This window comes from Hemiscyllium ocellatum, chromosome 15 (genome assembly GCF_020745735.1).
Source record: "Hemiscyllium ocellatum isolate sHemOce1 chromosome 15, sHemOce1.pat.X.cur, whole genome shotgun sequence".
In the NCBI taxonomy this organism is placed as follows: Eukaryota; Metazoa; Chordata; class Chondrichthyes; order Orectolobiformes; family Hemiscylliidae; genus Hemiscyllium; species Hemiscyllium ocellatum.
The window spans coordinates 67628533-67650058 of NC_083415.1; the positions used below are offsets into that span (position 1 = coordinate 67628533).

At 44.1% G+C, this 21526-nt stretch overlaps 1 protein-coding gene across 6 annotated transcripts in view; it reads left to right on the forward strand.

The window, feature by feature from the left end:
- chd6 (chromodomain helicase DNA binding protein 6) overlaps positions 1-21526 on the forward strand; it is a 268663-nt gene that overhangs the window by 219456 nt on the left and 27681 nt on the right. For 5 of the 6 annotated variants that reach the window (XM_060836582.1, XM_060836583.1, XM_060836584.1 and 2 more), the window contains 4 exons: positions 2254-2314; positions 8883-9102; positions 13030-13235; positions 17725-19272. In XM_060836582.1, coding sequence (XP_060692565.1) covers positions 2254-2314; positions 8883-9102; positions 13030-13235; positions 17725-19272 — 2035 coding nt within the window. The remainder of the gene's footprint in view (positions 1-2253; positions 2315-8882; positions 9103-13029; positions 13236-17724; positions 19273-21526) is intronic. The other variant, XM_060836581.1, reaches the window with a different exon arrangement.

A 21526-nucleotide genomic window follows, 5' to 3' on the forward strand; every position in this document is an offset into this window, starting at 1 on the left:
CTCCAATTAATATGGAGCATCCAGAGCTTTTTGGGGACCAAGTTCTAGACTTGCATACTGCCTTTTCTATGTCAAAGTGCTTCATTATTTCAGTCATGACAGATATGCTCTGATTTTAAGATTATGCTTTTTTATTTAGCATTTTAAATACCTCAGTTATAACATCCCTAGAGCCCGCCAGGCAAGTGAACACTAGATGAGTCGAGAAACCCACCTCCTAATTTAATCCTTTCAGCCCTGGTATTGCTCTGGTGATTGTGTGCTGTTCCCTCCAAGGCCAGTAGCATTTCTGAGGTGCAGTGCCCAGGACTGAACATGGTGGGAACTTGAGACTTAAGAACAGGAGTGAGCAAATTAGCACGTCAAACCTGCATCATTGTTCAGTAGCATTGTAGCATATCTTTCAGTCTCATGTCCATTTTCTTGTCTGCCCCATAACCCTTGACTCCCTTATCTGTCAGTAACTTTGATAGGCCAGCTCTCCACAATGCTTTTAATTCAGTTTGAAGATGCTTGTGCTGTCTGCTTCAGTAGACACCCCTGCTAATGTATTTCTACAGCTATATTATTCTTGAGCAAACTTACACCTGAATTTTTGTGTTAGTATTTAATCTCTTGATTTTGCTAGAACTATCCAGGAAATACATTTGTTATTTCTTGTAGTTCCTTCTAACTTTAGAAGACATCATAGATTTATAAATAATTGTTTGCAAACAAAAAGTTAATCTCCAATTGACGTAAGGATGTGCCTGTTTGTCGCAGTTTGACCTTATAATCTGAGATGGACTTCGATAAAACATTCAACAAGGTTCCTCATGATAAACTACTTAGCAAGGTTAAATCACATGGAATACAGGGAGAACTAGCCGTTTGGATACTGAACTGGCTCAAAGATAGAGGACAGATGATGATGGTGGAGAGTTGCTTTTCAGACTCTAGACCTGTGACCAGTCTTGCACTACAAGGATCGGTGCTGGGTCCACTGCTTTTCGTCATTTATATAAATTATTTGGATGTGAGAATAGAAGGTATAGTTAGTAAGTTTGCAGATAACACCAAAATTGGAGATGTAGTGGACAGTGATAGTGGTTATCTTTGAGTACAATGGGATCTTGATCAGATGGGCCAGTGAGCCAAGGAGTGGCAGATGGAGTTTAATTTCAATAAATATGAGGTGCTACATTTTGGGAAAGCAAATCAGGGCAGGATTTATACATTTAATGATATGCTCCTGGGGAGTTTTGCTGAACAAAGAGATGTTGGAGTGCAGGTTCATAGCTCCTTGAAAGTGAAGTCACAGGTAGATAGGATAGTGAAGAAGGCGTTTTGGTATGCTTTCCTTTATTGGTCAGAGTATGGAGTACAGGCGTTCAGAGGTCATGTTTCACCTGTATAGGACATTGGCTAGGCCATTGGTTTGGAATATTGTGTGCATTTCTGGTCTCTATACAATAGAAAGGATGTCGTGAAACTTGAAAGGGTTGAGAAAAGATTTACAATGATGTTGCCAGGGTTGGAGGATTTGATCTATAGGGAGAGGCTGAACAGGCTGGGGCTGTTTTTCCCTGGAGTGTCGGAGGCTGAGGGGTAACACTTACAGAGGTTTATAAAATAATGAGGGGCGTCGATAGGATAAATAGACAAGGTCTTTTCCCTGGCATGGGGGAGTCCAGATGTGAGGATATAAGTTTAGGATGAGAGGGGAAAAACATAAAAGGGCCTAAGGGGCCTTTTTTTCATGCAAAGGATGGTGCATGTATGGAGTGAGTTGCCAGAGAAGTGGTGGAGGTTGGTGCAATTACAACATTTAAAAAACATCTGGATGGGTATATGAATAGGAAGGATAGGGCCAAGTGGTGGTAAATAGGATTAGATTAATTTAGGATATCTGGTCGGCATGGACAAATAGGACAGGAGGGTCTGTTTCCATGCTGTACATCTCTACGACTCTGTAACAGACTGGTGTAATGCTGCCAACCTTAGTAAATACATAAATTCAACTTCCCAGGCGATCAACTGCTGAATATTACATCATGTCTGGATTGGCCTGACCAGTTTTCTTCAAACCCTTCAAAATTAGGAAATGTTTGTAACAGTGAAAGAACTGGTAGAGCAACAGGCATTTGAGGATGGAGTAGCGTTTGTCATTAGTATAAGATAATGGTGATGACAAGAAGCTAATGTTGTTTTAACCCTTCCCCATTCCTAAAATGAACTATGTTCTGACAGTTAATTAAATGTGTTGTCCTGCAGGAAGATGTAAACTCCTGCAATGAGTCGGGGATTATGGAGAAAGGTGAAGACTCTCATCTAGGTAAGAAGTTTAAGCAGTGAATGAGTTGTGTTATAGTTGCATTGAATGTTGACAGAATTGAGCCACTTGGCCCAATTGCTCTAATGCTCTGCTGTTGGTTCTTCAGGAAATCATTTCACCCTATCATTATGGCCTTTCTGTCTCATGCTTTTCTTAAAGTAAACCATAATATTTGCCACAACCCCTCCCTGGTGTAGCAAGTTCCTTAGTCTAACCACTCACCTGGTGAAGAACATTCTCCTGATCTACTATTAGATTTCTGAGCATAAAATATCTTATATTTATGATCCCTAGTTCTTGTTATTTATGTAATGAGGAATATTGTCTCTATCTACACTATCCAAAGTCTGGTGTAACCTTGCAGAATTGTATCAGATTCCTCTGTAGCATTCTCTTTTCTGGAGAAGAGTGCCCAACCTTCCCAGTTTTTCCTAAAAGATGTAATTTTTCCATTCTGGTGCTTGTAAGATTTATGCATCGTCTCCATTGGTTCCAAAACCACGTTGTTTTCTTTGTTTCTTAATATTCCCTTCTAAAACTGATGATCGATTGCTTTTCTGCTGTTATTTCTGAGTGGTTTTCCTCTAACAAATGAGACTCTTGTCAAGGCCTCACTTGACTCCAGTTAAAATTGGAGTAAGATTACCAAAAGGAGAGTTTCTGAACTCCGTTTGTGTCAAAATTCATTGAATCTCAATTCTGGTGTTGCATATTGTCGTCTTGTGTTTGGCATGAATTAAAAATTCTGTGTTTTTCACAGTGAATTCTAATAGCTTTATAGTCAGTATCCAAGGGAGTTCCATTAGCAGTGGTTCTATACTTATCTGCATCCCCAGTTTAATTACTTCAGTATATTACAGCTTGCATTGAACCTATGGTATAGAAGTAAGGTATTCATGTAAATTGCATTGGTCTTTGGCTGCCTTTATTTTCCGCATTCACCTCATTCTCTTCTGATTAGAATCAGGGAATCGTACAGTACAGAAAAGGCCCTTCAGCCTATCAACTCAGCACCAACCAAAAAAAATTCTAAATCTACAGCAGTCCCACTTCAAGGCTTTGGGCCAAATGCTTGTAAGGTTATGACATTTAAGGTGTTCATCTAAATACTTTTTAAAGGTTATGAGCTTTTCACCTTAAATACCCTTGCAAGCATTGTATTCCAGATTCCCACCACCCTCTGGGTGAAAGAACGTTCCCCAAATTCCCTCTAAAGGACTTGCTTTTTATCATAAAATTATGGCCCCTTGTTATTGATCCTTTGTCTAAGAGGAACAGCTGCTTTCTATCCATTCTGTTCTTAGCCCTCTTAAACTTATACATGCCATCAGGTCCCCTCTCAGCTTTCTCTGCTCTAAAGAAAACAACCTGAACTAACCAGTCTCTCTTCATAGCTGATAAAAACAGAAATTGCTGGCGAAACTTAGCAGGTTTGGTAGCATCTGTGGGAAGAAAGCAGAGTTAATGTTTCGAGTCATGTGGTTATTCATCAGAACTGCTGCCAGACTTGCCAGCAATTTGTTTTTGTTTCAGATCTCCAACATCCACAATTCTTTGTTTTATTTTAATAGTTTGTTTTACTTTCTAGACGGCTAAACTGCACCATCTCAGACAACATCCTTGTGAATCTCCTCTACACCCTGTCAGGTGCTATCACATACTTCCTAAAGTGTGGTGACTAGAGACCTAACCAGAGTTCTGTTCGCATGTCCTGCTACCTTCAGGGATCTGTGGACAAGTACCTCAAGATATCACTGTTTCCCAAGCTTTTGATTGTCCTCCCTCGAGTATTCCCTTGTCTTGATTTTTCTTCCGAGTGCACCCCTCACACTTACCAGAGTTAAATTCCATCCAGCATTGATCCCCCCATCTGACTGTGTCCTCCTGCAAAGTAAAGCCTTCTTTCTCAACTGTCAACCACGTGGTTAATCTCTGCGTCATCCATAAACGTAATTGTCATCTCCCCACATTTTCTTTCATGTCATTTGTATGTACCGTAGACAATAAAGGACCCAACACATTCCCTTGTGGTAAACTACTGGACACTGGCATCCAGTCAGTCAAATAGTCATTTACCCCACCCTCTGTCCTACTACTATACCAATTTTGGATCCTATTCACCAAATTACCCTGGATTGCATGAGCTCCTACCTTCTTTATCTGTCTCCCATGTGGGACCTTATCAATGGCTTTGCTGAAATCCCTATAAACTACATCAACTGCACTCCCCTCATCCTCGTCAGCACCTAAAAATTCCATAAGATTTGTTAGGTATGACCGCCTCTGTCAAAACTATGCAGACTGTCCCTGATCAAACCTTGCCTGTTTGTGTGGAGATGAATTTTCTCTCCTTGAGGACTTCCTCCAAGTTTCCCAACTTCTGATTGAGATTCCCTAGTTTATCTCCACCACCCACATAATTGGAAGCACATTAGCTATCCTCCAGTCATTTGGCATCTCCCCTGTGGCCAGAAAGGAATTTTTAAAATGGTCAGAGCCCCTGTATTTATTTCCTCCCTTGCCTTCCACAGCAGTCTGGGATGCAACTCATCTGGACCTTCGGATTTGTCGACATATAAGGCCACCAAAACCACCTTGTTCCCAATATCAAGCTACTCAACAACCTCACACTTCCCTCTTCCCAAATTCTGTACCGCGTGTGCCTTCTCCCCAGTGAAGACAGATGTGAAGTACTCATTTAACACTTTACCAGAGTCCTCTGGCTTCACACTCCAGTTGTCCCCTTGGTCCCTATTGGGCCTTACTGTGACTGGTTACACTCTTCCCCTTGACACGTTTGTAGAATATTTTGATATTCTCCCCAATCTTACTCACCAGTGTTTTCTCATGCCCCCTTTTTTGCTCCTCTAATTGCTTTCTTCAGTTCCCTACCTACACATTCTATACTCCACTAAGGCCTCCATTGATATGCTCTCTTTGTACTTGTTATAGGTGTCTCTCATCCTTTTTTATCCAGCAGTGAATATTAATGAAGATCCAGGGTTCTCCAGGCTTTTTGCCCCTACATTCCACCCTAAGGGAGACATGTTGGGCCTGTAGTCCTGACAATTACATTTGAATCTGCCCCGCCCCAACTGTTCTGTTGTGGATTTTCCTGGAAATGGCTGCTCCCAATCTACTTTGATAAGATCCTGCTTTATTTTAAGAAAGTCTCACTTTTCCTCATGCAAAACCCTATTTTTTCAAATTATCATTGTCCTTTTCCATAATGAACTTAGCAACCTCAATGATTAGCAAGGTTAGATCTCATGGAATACAGGGAGAACTAGCCATTTGGATACAGAACTGGCTCAAAGGTAGAAGAAGACAGAGGGTGGTGGTGGAGGGTTTTTTTTCAGACTGGAGGCCTGTGACCAGTGGAGTGCCACAGGATCGGTGCTGGGCCCCTCTACTTTTTGTCATTTACATAAATGATTTGGATACGAGCATAAGAGGTACAGTTAGTAAGTTTGCAGATGACACCAAAATTGGAGGTGTAGTGGACAGCGAAGAGGGTTACCTCAGATTACAACAGGATCTTGATCAGATGGGCCAGTGGGCTGAGAAGTGGCAGATGGAGTTTAATTCAGATAAATGCGAGATGCTGCATTTTGAGAAAGCAAATCTTTGCAGGACTCATACACTTAATGGTAAGGTGCTAGGAAGTGTTGCTGAACAAAGAGACCTTGGAGTGCAGGCTCATGGTTCCTTGAAAGTAGAGTTGCAGGTAGATAGGATAGTGAAGAAGGCATTTGGTATGCTTTCCTTTATTGGTCAGAGTATTGAGCACAGGAGTTGGGAGGTCATGTTGGGGCTGTACAGGACATTGGTTAGGCCACTGTTGGAATATTGCGTGCAATTCTGGTCTCCTTCCTATCGGAAAGATGTTGTGAAACTTGAAAGGGTTCAGAAAAGATTTACGAGGACGTTGCCAGGGTTGGAGGATATGAGCTACAGGGAGAGGCTGAACAGGCTGGGGCTGTGTCCCTGGAACGTTGGAGGCTGAGGGGTGACCTTATAGAGGCTTACAAAATTGAGGGGCATGGATAGGATAAATAGACTAGGTCTTTTCCCTGGGGTGGGGGGGAGTCCAGAACTAGAGGGCATAGGTTTAAGATGAGAGGGGAAAGATATAAAAGAGACCTAAGGGGCAACTTTTTCACATAGAGGGTGATATGTGTATGGAATGAGCTGCCAGAGGAAGTGGTGGAGGCTGGTACAATTGCAACATTTAAGAGGCATTTGGATGGGTATACGAATAGGAAGGGTTTGGGCCGGGTGCTAGCAGGTGGACTAGATTGGGTTGGGGTATCTGGTGGGCATGGACGGGTTGGACCGAAGGGTCTGTTTCCGTGGTGTGCATCTCTATGATTCTATGTTTTATCTCTAAAATGCTCCCCTACTCTCTCCTTGAAAACGTGTCCAACTTCATTTCCTACAATTACATCCTGCACTGTACCATCCCTTGTTGGACCATCAACATGTTGATAGAAACAGGTCTCCTGAATATATTTTAAAATATCAGCCCCCTCTAAACCCTTCACACTATGAGTATACCAGGTAATGAAATCCACTAATATAATTGCCCTCTTATTGTTTTTACATACCCCAGAGAATTGTCTCTCTATCTGCTCCTCTATTGCTTGTGGACTGTTTGGGCACTCCTAGCTGTGTGACTGCTGTCTTTATATTCCTAAACTCTACCCACACAGCCTCATTTGATGACCCTTCGAAGACATCAGAACTTGGGTGCCATGGAGTTTCCAGGCTTTATTTCAAAATATAAACATGATGGTACACCATCCGTTCCTATTGCATTAACTGACTCCTTAATTAATAATGCAACATGACCACCTCTTTTACACCCTCCCCTGTCCTGCCTGATTACCCTATGCCCTGGATTGTTGAGTTCCCAGTCCTGGCCCTCCATGTGTTAATCCTAGCTTTTAACTCAATACTCCTCACGTTAAAATAGAGTCCATCCAGCCTCGCCATACTGCTTTGAAACCCAACATGGCTGAACTCACTGCCTTGGTTCCTTTACTAAAGTATGATGTGTCCATATTGTCGTAACAGACTGTCACCTCCACCTCCTGAACTACATTAAATTCCTCCCACTAGCAGCAGCAATCCCACCTGAAGGGATGTTGGTCCCATTCTGGTTCAGGTGCAGACCATCCTGCTTCTATAGATCCCACCTTCTCCAGGAACAGTCCCAGTGATCCCGGAATCTAAACCACTCCCTCCTGTAACAGCTCTTGAGCCACGTGTTCATCTGCCAAATTATTTCAGTGTATGCTCTGCCCATGACACTGGAAGTAATCCAGAGATTACAACCTTTGAGGTCCTGCTCTTTAGGCTACTGTCTTGCTCTTGGAATTCTCAATGGAAAGACCTCATTCTGCCTATATTATTGATACCAATGTGTGCCACAACCTTTATCTTCGCACTCTCCCCTACAGAATGCCTTGAATATGCTAAGTAACCTCCCTGTCCCTGGCACCAGAGAGAGAGACATGGCACTATCCTGGAGTTATGTCTTGTAGCTGCAGAAAGGCCGGTCTGTTCCCCTAACCCGTGGAACCCCATCACTGTCACTCCTGCTTTCTTCTTCCTCCCCTCCTGTACAGGTCAGGCTGCTTGTGGTACCCGAAGCTTGGCTCAGGCTGCTCTCCCTGAAGGAAGCAGTGCTCCCATCAGCTTCCAAAATGGAAAAGCAATTTGAGAATAGGACCCCAGGGGTTTCCTACTGTCCCTGCCTGACTCTCTCTGACTACGTGCTGGTCACCCATTCCCTTCTTTCCTCCTTACCCTTCATCTATGGTGTGCCCACATTACTCTCAACAACATAAATTATCACTACTTACTTTGCCTCCATATCCTCCTGTTCCCATCTCCATCATATATGGATCAAATTTCCCTCTTAAAGTGAATGGCATCTCGACTGCACGGAGTTTGCACATTCTCCCCGTGTCTGCGTGGGTTTCCTCCGGATGCTCCGGTTTTCTCCCACAGTCCAGAGATGTGCAGGTCAGGTGAATTGGCCATTCTAAATTGCCTCAAGTGCATTAGTCAGGAGTAAATATAGGGAGGCAAACAGGTCTGGGTGGTTTACTCTTCGGAGGGTTAGTGTGGACTTGTTGGGCCGAAGGGTCTGTTTCCAAGCTGTAGGGAATCTAATCTAATCTAATCTTAAACTTGCAAATAAAATATCTTTGGGAAAATCTCCTTCATTGTAGGTTGACATTTTGCCAGTTTCTGCTCTATACAGCTTTCTTTCTGTGCCAGTATTTTGCAGTTTCTGTCTGTGGTCTCTAATTATCCTCCGTATTGGACAAATATGTTTAAAATTTAGCTTTAAGACTAGTAATTCTGGTAACTGAGGTATGGAATCAAACTGAATTGCCAGCACAGGTGTGATTGGCCTAATGGCCTCTTTTGCACTTTGAGATTGTATGCTCAAAATGTTAACCGGTGTGTTTCTCTGAAACATCAGGATTGTAATTACCTGGATTTTCTGCTCCAAATTAGCTAACTCATTATCTCCAATGGTTTCTTTCCATTGAAGCCCAGGATGGTATGGACATTGACCGCCCACAATGGCCAGTTGCTTCAGTGCTCACCGCTCGGCTCCGACGTCTCATAACAGCTTACCAGCGCTGCAATCGCAAAGAGATGGTGAGGATGGAATCTTTAGCTCGCAATAACCGGCGTCGTTGGTATCCACAGGACGAGATCTGGGGAAGAGTACCAGAAATGGACATTGTTACCATGGATATCCAACAACGGTAAACAGTTGTGGATTTTAAAAACACAGATGATTCCTTACGTATAGTTGCCAAAGGCACATTTTACTGAAACTTTCATTTTGCATTCAAGAAGACATTTCACAAGAATGAGTTCAAGAAAAGACCAACATTTGTACTGCGTCAAAGCAGAGTGTTGGACTCTCCAGTAGACTTCACCAGTTTCCTCATTTCCCCTCCCCCCAACTTACCCCAGTTCCAACCTACCAGCTCAGCACCAACCTCATGACCTGTCCTACCTGTCAATCTCCCTTCCCACCGATCCGCTTCACCCTCCCCTCTGACCTATCACTTCCCTCCCACCCCCATTCACCTATTGTACTCTTTGCTACCTTCCCCCACCCTCTGACCTATTACCTCAATCCCCACCCCCATTCACCTATCGTACTCTTTGCTACCTTCTCCCCTGCCTCATTTATCTCTCCACTCTGGAGACTTCTTGCCTCTATTCCCGAAACGTCAATTTTCCTGCTCCTCGGATGCTACCTGACCTGCTGTGCTTTTCCAGCACCACTTTGATCTAAATTCTGGTCAGAGTGTTTGCCTTGGAGAATGTACCTGTTTAATGTTACTTGACATTTAACTGCCAAGGTTTGTTTAAATTTTAAATGAGTCCCATTGACACTGTTTAATCAAGGCATTACCCTGAGAAATCAACTAGCTCATAAGTGTCACCATTTTTTTTGAGTTGAAATAGATGCTGTGTATGTAAGTGTTCTTTCTGTCTGCAAAGAACAGAGCCCTGTCTACTAATATGTTTAGTTTCCAGGAGATGAAAGAACACTACAATCTAAATTGGTTGTCAGCACAATTTTTCTCTTTGCTCATCATTTGCCAACTGATAGTACTCTCCACTCGCGCAATATAAATATTTGTTTTCTCTTTAAATTGGTTTCCTTGTGAAATGCTCTGATAAATGCAAGATGAAAAATTTTGACAAAATGCTGCTTTTTCAGTCTCATGTTTTCTGACTATTTATGAATTATTTACCAAGATTACAATTTGTCCGTAAAATTGAACACTGTTAGCACAACAAGCAGCATCCCAGAATCAACTGACCGCTGCTTTCACTAAGGTACGACCTTTATTGGGTAATTGTGCACTGTTCGCTCCATCCCTTGTTTTGCGATTTACAAAGTCACTTGAATACCTTAATTTTTTTTATATAAAAACAAAATTTTTAAAAAGCACACTTTCTACCAAAAGCAGTGAAGTTATTTCTGGATCTGCTGTTGTTGTAGGACCTATACTTAGAGGGATATTTACACTGATTTAGTGTGGAATATTGGGATTTGGAGAAGCCATTTTCTCCCCTGTTTTCACTGGTCTTTCTTAAAAACATCAAGGGCAGAAGAGCTCCTTCAGACCATCGAGCATGGACCATCAAACTACACTAAATCTACACTAGTCCTACATTCCAACACTTGGCCTACTGATTTGATTGCTGTGACATTTCAAGTGCTCATCCGAGTACTTTTAAAACATTGTAAGGTTACCCGCCTCAATTACTCTCCCAGACAGTGCATTCCAGACCCTCACCACTCTGGTGAAAAAGTAGTTCATCAAATTCCCTCTAAGACTCCTGCTTTCCATCTTAAGTGTCCCCATAATACTGACCTTTCAACTAAGAGGATCAGCTGCTATCTATCCAGTCTGTCTATATCTCTTATTATCTTACACACACCAATCAGGCCCTCCCATTAATCTTGTGTGTTCTAGAAAACAACCCGAGCTTATCCAATCTCTTTTTAGCTGAAATGCTCCTTCGCAGGACCTGTGAATCTCCTCTGCACCTGCTGCAATGCAATTATATCCTTCCTCAAGTAGTTTCCTTCCGACTGATGTGAGATTCACTGGCTTCTAATTCCATGTTTATCTCTGCCTCCCTTCTTGAAAAGTGGAACCACATTAGCTGTCCTCCAGTCACCTGGCCCCTCCCCTGTAGCCAAAGAAGAATTATAATTTGGCTCATGACCCCAGTGATTTCCTCCCTTGTCTTCCACAGCAGCCAGGGGTACTGCTAATCCAGACCTTGAGATTTACCTACTTTTAAGCGTGCAAAATCCTCCAGTACTACTTCATTCCCAATGTCAAACCTTTTGGGAGTCTCAGTCCCTCTGCCTGAATTCTGTAACTACATCCCCCTTTTCCAAACTGAAGATAGGTGTGAAGTACTTCTTTAACACTCTCAATTCAACTTTGGCTCCACTACAGATTTCCCCCTTGGTTGCTAATGGGCCCTACTCCTTCCCTGGTTATCCTCAACACTTGGATATTCTTGTGAAATATCTTGGGATTCTCCTTCGTTTTACCTGCTAATGTTCATTTCATGACCCTTCTTTGCTTCCCTAACTGCTTTAAGTTTCCCCCCTCCATTCTATCCTTCATGAGGACCCTTGTTGATTTGCTCCTTTTCTACCTGTTATGTGACCCTCCTTTTCCATTTTATCCAGTCCTGGGCCTCTTGTTGCTACATTTCACCCAAAAGGGAGCATATTGCAACTGTACTCTCTCTAATACAGAGAAATCCACTGTCTTGCTGTGGATTTACCCTCAGATGGCTGTTCACGGTCTACTTTGGCCAGATTCTACCTTATTTTAACAAAATCTGTCTTCCTCACCAATCCAAAAACTCCTTTTTTAACAGGCCATCTTGACTTTTCCTTAACAAAACTTAAAACTTCAAAGTTTTGTGATTGCTTTCAGTAAAATGCTCACCCGCTGTCATTTCACATCAAACTCCTTTCTGGCTTCACTCCCAGTACTGCACTGTCCCATGCTGGACCATCTACATGCTGACAGAAAAAGCTTTCTTTAATACATTTCAAGAAATCTATCCCCAGCAAACCCTTTACACTATGACTATGCGAGTTAATACGAGGGAAGTTGAAATCCCCTAATATCATCACCCTGTTATAGGTTTTATACACCTTGGTGAATTTAGTACATACCTGCTTCTCCGTTCCCTGCTGACTGTTTGGAGGTTTATAATATACTCCTAACAGTGTGATTGCACATTTTTTATTCCTAACTTGAATCTACAAAACCTCACTTGATGACCCTTCCAATATATTGTCCCTCCCTACTGCAATTACTGACTCCTTTAAAGATATTCTGATGTGCTAATCCATATAGTAAATGATAACCACAGAAGATTTTACATAAGATCCACGACCTAAGAACAGAATTAGGTCATTTAACCCATTGAATCTACTCCGCCATCCAATGAGATCATGGCTGATCTGATATTCCACAACTGCACTTTCTTTTCCTCTTAACCTTGATTCTCTTACTGATTAAAAATCTTTCTATCTCAACCTTGAATGTAATGGATGGCTCAGTCTCTACAGCCCCATGTGATAAAGTATTCCACAGATTCCCAACTTCAGAAGAAATTCCTCATTTGTCTAATTGGGCAACTTCTTACTCTGAGATGATGCACTCTGGTCCTAGACTGTCCCATAAGGGGAAACAACCTTTCCACATCTACCCTGTTAAAAATCTGAAGAATCTCTCTGCTGTAGCTTCCAAATCTCTGTTGTGTCGTTTTTATAACCTTTCTCCATTTAAATAATATTCAGCTCCTCTATTCTTACTGCCAAAGTACACAACCTCCTATTTGCCCACATTGTATTCCCTGTGCCAAGTTATTGCCCACTGCTCATCCTGTCTATATCCCACTACAGGCTCTTTGTCATCCCTTACCTTCCCACCTAGTTCTGTGATATCCACAAACTTGGCAATAGTGCATTCACTTTTCTCATTCAGATCATTTACAGGACTAAAGGAGGCCATTCAGAATCAGATGCATCTACTTCGTCCCATTCTACCCTCATTTGGTAATTGCAAAATGGGGTGCTTCTTGCTCTTGTCCAGAATTATCAGCTTGCATCTCTTGTTCCCGTTTAGCTGGACAAGGAGGGAGCAGACAGATTTCTATCGTGTGGTTTCGACATTTGGCGTGGTGTATGATCCTGACCGGAAACAGTTTAACTGGAACCAGTTTCGCAGCTTTGCCAGGTTAGAAAGGAAAACAGATGGGAGCCTGGAAAGGTATTTTCGAAGCTTTATGGCTATGTGCCGGAGCGTGTGCCGTTTGCCTCTGAAGAAAGAAGGTGAGTTCTGTTCCATGGTGTCACATTTCAGTCAGTTCATGGTGCTAGGTCATGCAGCCAGCTACATTGATGCAAAAGGGAAGGCGCCCGTGTGCCTTTCTTCCACTAATAGAAGCAAAATACTGCTGATGCTACAGACCTGAAATAAAAACAATGATTTAGAAACTCAGCAGGTCTGGCAGCACTTTAGGAGAGAGAAATGTTTCAAGCCCATCATTTGAAATACCATGAGTTCTGAAGGAGAGAGAGAGATGGGATTTGAAACATTATCTCCTGCTCCCCTCTCCACAGACCCTGCCAGATTTGCTGGATTTCTCAGGAACTTTGTTTCCTGTCAACCCTGTGTTGAGTTGTCTGATGTCAGTTGGAGTAGTGAGAGAGATCTACCGTTGACCATTATTGGCGAGTGGAGATGATAAGTCTGTTGTAGATCTTGTTTCCAATCATTATCAAGTGCTTCTTTCTCAAAAGTGAACAGGTAGATATGGGGTTATCCGCACTCGTCAGCCCGTCCAGCAAGCTGTTCAGTTTTGTAAGTGGATGGAGGGTAGTCTCATGGAGAGAGTGGATCATAACTTACCATGAGTTAATGCTTTAGAGGGAAAACCTGAGGGGGTGGAGAGAAATTTCATCTTTAAAAGCAGGTGGACTCTAATCCACATCCGAGTGAGTAGCTGAGCTCTGTGTGGAAGGTTTGTGTTTTTCCATAGTCTCTTTTCTATTACAGCCTCATTAAACATTTGGATCCCCAGACTTTGCACTGGATGGGTGATTTGGTAGGCAGTTGCAGCTCAGTTTCTAAAGTCTCTGGGTTCTTAGTTATACTGAATTGGTGCAAATATTGAACTTGGAACGTTAACTCAGTTCCTCTCTTTCCACAAATGTTACCAGACCTGCTGAGGTTTTCCAGCACTTTCTATTTTGATTTCAAATCTGCAGAATCTAGTTATTTTACTTGTACCTATTCCCTTTGCTTTTTCAATGAACAAGGAGAAAGTGAGGACGGCAGATGCTAAAGATCAGAGTCGAGAGTGGGGTGCTGGAAAAACACAGGAAGTCAGGCAGCATCCGGGGAGCAGGGGAATCGACGTTTCAGGCAGGAGCCCATCATCAGGAATTTTCCAACACCACACTCTTGACTTTGTCAGTGAACTGTCCCTTTATTAATTACTTGGATGAGGGTACTGAATGCATTGTCACTTTTGTTGACAATACAGTTAGAAAGCAAGTTGTGAGGAGGACATTGAGTTTACAAAGCGACATAGATAGATTAAGTGAGCCAGAAAACAAAGAGAACAAAGAAAATTTACAGCCCAGGAACAGGCCCTTCGGCCCTCCAAGCCTGAGCCAATCCAAATCCACTGTCTAACGTGTTGCCCACTTCCTAAGCATCTGTATCCCTCTGCCCCCCCCCGCACGTACTCATGCATCTGTCTAGACGCATCTTAAATGAACGTACTGTGCCTGCCTTTACCACCTCTGCTGGCAATGCGTTCCAAATGCCCGTCGCCCTCTGTGTAAAGTACTTGCCGCGTGTATCCGCCTTAAACTTTCCACCTCTCACCTTGAAAGCGTGACCTCTTGTTATTGAATTCTTCACCCTGGGAAAAAGCTTGTCTCTATCCACCTGTCTGTACCCTTCATGATTTTGTAAACCTCAATCAGGTCTCTACTCAATTTCTTCCAATGAAACCAAACCTAACCTCCTCAACCTCTCTTCATAGCTAGCACCTTCCATACCATCCTCGTAAACCTTCTCTGCACCCTCTCCAAAGCGCCCACATCCTTTTGATAATGTGGCGACCAAAACTGTACACAGTATTCTAAATGCGGCCGAACCAATGTCTTGTGCAATTTTAACATGATTTGCCAGCTCTTCTACTCAATACCCCGTCCAGTGAAGGCAAGCATATTATATGCCGCCTTGACCACTCTATCCACCTGTGCAGCAACCTTCAGGGTACCATGGACCTGCACTTCCAGATCTCTTTGACCATCAACTTCTCACAAGACTCTTCCGTTCATTGTATAATTTGCTCTAGAATTAGTCTTGCCTAAATGCATCACTTGGCAGATGGAGTGTAATGTGGGAAACCGAGAGGCTGTCCACTTGCACATGAAGAATAGAAAAGCAGAACGTCGTTTAAATGGAGAGAGACGGCAGAATGTTGCAGTACAGGGGATCAGGTGCCACAGAGTTGTCAAACTCCAGAATGAGACCACTTAGCTGCTCATGTCTTCTCCAGCTCTTCAAGTGCACATCATCTTCTAGTGCCAATCTCCTGCCTTTTCCCCATTCACCTTCCAACCTGTTACCATTCAAAAAAAAACATCTAACGCCCTCTTGATGTCTTAACTGAACCTCCTTCCCCCACTACATTTCCAGACAATGCATTCCATGCACTCACTTTCAATCTACGTCTTCTCATTGTATGACTCTTCCTTTCATGAGCAGAGGCAGCTACTCCCTATCTACTCTATCCAGCTACTTATGATTTTGAAAACCTGTGTCAAAACACCTTTTGGCTTTTGCCTTTCCAAGGAGTACAGTCCTTGGACTGGGTGGGCTCAGGTCAGGGTGGAGCCCTACACTCAGATTTGGGTCTTGACCAGGAGCAGCACTGGGACCTGTAACTTCTGTCCCTTCCTGCATTGGAAGTAATAGGGGAGGCAATGGCCTAGTGGTATTATCACTGGACTGTTAATCCAGAGACCCAGGGAATGTTCCCACTCCCCACATTCAAATCCTGCCATGACAGCTGGTGAAATTCAATAAAATTCTGAATTAGGAGTCCAGTGATGACATGTAAGCATCGCTGATTGCTGGGAGAACCTACGCAAAAGTGAGGACTGCAGATGCTGGAGATCAGAGTCTAGATTAGAAAAGCACTGGAAAAGCACAGCAGGTCAGGCAGCATCCGAGGAGCAGGAAAATCAACATTTCAGGCAGAAACCTTTCATCAGGAAAACCTGTTGATTCACTATTGTCCTTGAGAGAAGGAAGCTGCCATCCTTACCTGATCCAACCTATATGTGACTCCAGACCCATAGACTCTTATCTGCTGTCTGGACATTTAGGGACGGGCAGCAAATGCTGGCATGGCCCATGACACCTTCATCCTGTGAATGGATACGTTTTTAAAACATTCAAAGAACATTCATTCAACTGATACCTGGGATGAGGGGTCTACTTTATGAATAAAATTTGCACAGGTTTGACCTGTATTCATTAGAGTTGAAACGAATGAGTGGTAACCTTATTGACAAATCTAAGATTCTGATGGCCCATGACAATGTAGATGCTGAAAGAATGTTTCCACTTGAAGGAATCCAGAACTAAAGACTCTGTTTAAAATTAAAGTGTCTCTTATTATTGATGGAAAAGGATTCTTCTCTGTGGAATTCTCATCCTCAGAGAGCAGTGATGACTGCATAATTGAAGAAATTCAAAGCTGAATTTTGATTGTCAAAAGAGTTGAGGGTTACAGTTTATGGATTGAAGGTCATGATCCGATCAGCACAATCTTACTGAATGGTGAGACAGGCTTGAAAGCTCGAATGACCTATTCCGCCCAGTTCTTCTGTTGCTTCCAAATTAAGACTGTTAGCGCGTTTTGAGAAGACTTTAGCTCAGGTTGAGGTTCTGGATTTAGGTTCGCTGAGCTGGAAGGTTTGTTTTCAGACCCTTCGTCACCATACTAGGTAACATCCAGTGAGCTTCCAGATGAAGCACAAGTGGTATGGCCTGCTTTCCATTTATATGTTTAGGTTTCCTTCTGTCGGTGATGTCATTTCTTGTTGGTGATGTCGTTTCGTGGTTTTTTTTCTCAGCGGGTGATAAATAGGATCCAAGTCAATGTGTTTGTTGATAAGAGTTCCAGTTGGAATGCCATGATTCTAGAAACCTTGGAAGAACTGTAACAAACACTACATTGGACAAACTGGCAGAAAACTAGCCACCAGGATACATGAACATCAACCAATCACAAAAAAAAATGACCCTCTCTCACTAGTATCCTCACATACGGATGAGGAAAGAGACCACTTTGGGACAACACACCCATCCTAGAACAAGCCAAACAGAGACATGCACGAAAATTCCTAGAAGCATGGCATTCCAACCGGAACTCTATCGTCAAACACATTGAGTTGGACCCCATTTACCCCTGAGAAAAAGAACAGAAAATGACATCACAGTGGGGAATGATGTAATCACAGTAAATGACATCACCAACCCAAGGAAACCTAAACACACAAATGGAAAGCGGGCCATGCCACCAGTGTTTCATCTGGAGGCTCTCTGAAGATGTTATCTAGTATGGTGACAAAACATCTGAAACCGAACCTTCCAGCTCAGTGAGCAAACATACATCTGAAGACTGTTTCAGCCCAAGTTTCTGTCTCCTATACACGGGCTCATGAGGGAAACCGAGAGCAGTGAATTTACAAAGCACGAATATCTAACAGCCCGTTTCTTTTACTGTTTCAGAGCCTTCAGACCCCAGCATTTTTGTTGAGCCCATCACAGAAGAACGTGCTTCAAGGACTCTATACCGGATTGAGCTGTTGCGGAAAGTTCGGGAGCAGGTACTCCGGAGCCCACAACTGAATGAACGGCTGAAACTGTGCCGCCCTAGTCTGTACTTGCCAGTGTGGTGGGAATGTGGCAAACATGACCGCGATCTGCTGATTGGTGCTGCCAAACATGGCCTCAGTCGGACAGACTACTATATCCTTAATGACCCTCAACTTTCTTTCCGTGAGGCCCACAGGAACTATGTGCAGAATGGAAGCAGTTACTTCCAGAATGTCCCAGCACCTTACAGCCAATCCTCACTCAACCTCAGCCAGTCTGCATCCCCTGCATCCACTGTACTGACTCTAGGAGAGAAAGACAATATTGAGCAGATGGATATGGAGCAAGAGAAGATGGAAGAGGCTTTAGAAGAGCCGAGCCCAGAAGCAGGAGCACTCGCTGTTTGCTTAGAAGTGAAGAATGAAGAGGATGCTACTGATTCCACAAGGAGGCGTGATGCTACCCAAGCTAAAGCAAGGCCACCTGACCCAGTGGCTGCAAGGAATGAATGGGGAGCTACCAGTTGCATTCAGGCTGGATTTTTTAGTATGCCAGATTCACACATGGAGTCTAAAGGAACAAGAGAGTTTGGTGGAAACTGCAGTGACAACAATGGGGGAGAGAGTTTGCAAAATCCTATCCTTAAGTGCAGCTCTCCAATGGAAAACTTGCAGGCTGTGTGTGGTGATGCCAACCAAACTAGAATAAACTGTCTGAACTTTTTGCAGGTGAAATCCAATGGTGTATTGGAATTGCAAACTGTATCTGAGAAGATGGCAGACAGTGTAGTAGCACCTGTGTGTAGTGTGGCTGGAACAGAACCTGTGAAAGACACAGTACTTGGTGTGATTGCAAAACATGACCTTAAACAGTGCGAGATGCTTAAAGCTGAAAATGGATGTTCAGAAGATAAGCAGTCAACAGAGATAATTGATCGTGAGAATGTAATGATTGAACATACCTATGACATGCAGGCTAAGTATCTGGCCATGGGTCATCTGCAGACTGCTGCAAATGGCCTAGACAAACCACAAGTTGAAATCAACCAACTGTCTGACCCAAACTCCCCACCTGCAACGCCCAAACATTCGGATGTCTCTGATGATTTGAAGCTGATGGAAGCTGTGCCAGGCTGTGAACAGCAGGCTGTAGCTGTGAATGAGAACAGCTCAACAACGGAAGCTGGAAATATGACCAATGTACATCCTGAATCAGATCATGTACCATTTGAGGCAGTTGGTGTGAAATGTCTGCCCAGTGGTCTTCAGTCCTTCAGAGCAGCCCATTCCATTGTGAAGGTAGTGGATGGTGCACCAGGGTCACCATCAGAGCAAGTAGATGTGGCCCCCATAAAGCAGGAGGTGACCTTCAGACATCTCCTGGAGGACTGCATCAAGGAACATGACAGTCCATGTGAAACGGAAGAGAAATCTGAGGAAGATAGCTCTCAACCTGAAGGTGGTTGGTATTCATTTTTCTTAAATGTTTCTGCGAACCTGCATGTATCAGGGATCCTTAAAGCACAAACTGCATGGGGGAGCGTCTCTTAAGTTTACTTTTCCCTTATACTGTTCTTTAATAATCAGATCCTTAAAAGTCTGGAGATTGCACCAGTGAACATTTAGCTTGTGTTTTCAACCTGTTAACCATGAGAGCCATCCCAGCTGTGCTTGATCCTGAACATGGGGATAGAAAGGCATGTTTAAAAGAAATATTTGGAGCTAAAAGGCTTATATAGTGAGAGCAAATTGCACAGATTAGGCATGAGTCTGGAAAATATAGGGTGACCTGTGAGAGGAGAAGCATCAGGCATTCCTAAAAATAAGAACTCCCCCCCCCCCCCCCCCCCCCCCTGCCCAGTGAGGTTCCCAAACAGGACTGTTTGCATGCCAGGCAGCTGAAGCAGCAAGTGATGAATAGAGCTAAGCACTGTCCTTCTGCCACATCCAGTTGTGAATCGTGGTGGACAATTAAACAACTCATTAGAGGAGGAGTTCCACAAATACCCCCTTCTAAAATGATGGAAGGGTCCAACACATCAGTGCAAAAGATAAGGCTGAAGCATTTGCAGCAATCTTCAGCCAGAAGTGCCATGTTGGTGACCCAGCTCGGCCTCCTCCAGTGGTCCCAGCATCACAGATACCAGCCTTCAGCCAGTTTGATTCACCTTTTAGAACTGAGATGAGGAAACATTTCTTCACCCAGAAGGTGGTTAATCTGTGGGGCACGTTGCTGCAGAAGGCTGTGGAGGCCAAGTCATTGAGTGTGTTTAAGAATGGGGTAGACTCTTGGTTAGTAAGGGGGATTTTTAGCCAAAGCATCTGTCGAGGTATGGAGACACATTGACTTTAGAAATTTTGAGCTAACATTTTGACTGTTTAAGGAAAAGTTGACATTCCTGCAGAAAGGGTAAAAAATGAGGTCTGCAGATGCTGGAGATCACAGTTGAAAATGTGTTGCTGGTTAAAGCACAGCAGGTCAGGCAGCATCCAAGGAATAGGAAATTCGACGTTTCGGGCATAAGCCCTTCATCAGGAATGAGGAGAGGGTGCCAGGCAGGCTAAGATAAAAGGTAGGGAGGAGGGACTTGGGGGAGGGGCGATGGAGGTGGGAGAGGTGGAAGGAGGTCAAGGTGAGGGTGATAGGCCGGAGTGGGGTGGGGGCGGAGAGGTCAGGAAGAAGATTGCAGGTTGGGAGGGCGGTGCTGAGTTGAGGGAACCGACTGAGACAAGGTGGAGGGAGGGGAAATTAGGAAACTGGAGAAATCTGAGTTCATCCCTTGTGGTTGGAGAGTTCCCAGGCGGAAGATGAGGCGTTCTTCCTCCAGCCGTTGTGTTGTTATGTTTTGCCGGTGGAGGAGTCCAAGGACCTGCATGTCCTCGGTGAAGTGGGAGGGAGAGTTAAAGTGTTGAGCCACGGGGTGGTTGGGTTGGTTGGTCCGGGCGTCCCAGAGGTGTTCTCTGAAGCGTTCCGCAAGTAAGCGGCCCGTCTCCCCAATATAGAGGAGGCCACATCGGGTGCAGCGGATGCAATAGATGATGTGTGTGGAGGTACAGGTGAACTTGTGGCGGATATGGAAGGATCCCTTGGGGCCTTGGAGGGAAGTGAGGGAGGAGGTGTGGGCGCAAGTTTTACATTTCCTGCGGTTGCAGGGGAAGGTGCCAGGAGTGGAGGTTGGGTTGGTGGGGGGTGTGGACCTGACGAGGGAGTCACGAAGGGAGTGGTCTTTGCGAAACGCTGATAGGGGAGGGGAGGGAAATATATCCCTGGTGGTGGGGTCCGTTTGGCGGTGGCGGAAATGACGGCGGATGATACGTTGTATACGGAGGTTGGTGGGGTTCTGTCTTGGTGGCGGTTGGAGGAGCGGGGCTCAAGGGCGGAGGAGCGGGAAGTGGAGGAGATGCGGTGGAGGGGAGAATCTGCGGTCCTTGAAGAAGGAGGCTATCTGGACTGTGCGATGTTGGAACTGGTCCTCCTGGGAGCAGATGCGGCAGAGACGAAGGAATTGGGAATATGGGATGGCGTTTTTACAGGGGGCAGGGTGGGAGGAGGTGTAGTCCAGATAGCTGTGGGAGTCAGTCGGTTTATAGTAGATGTCTGTGTTGAGTCGGTCGCCTGAGATAGAAATGGAAAGGTCTAGGAAGGGGAGGGACGTGTCTGAGACAGTCCAGGTGAATTTGAGGTCGGGATGGAAGGTGTTGGTAAAGTTGATGAA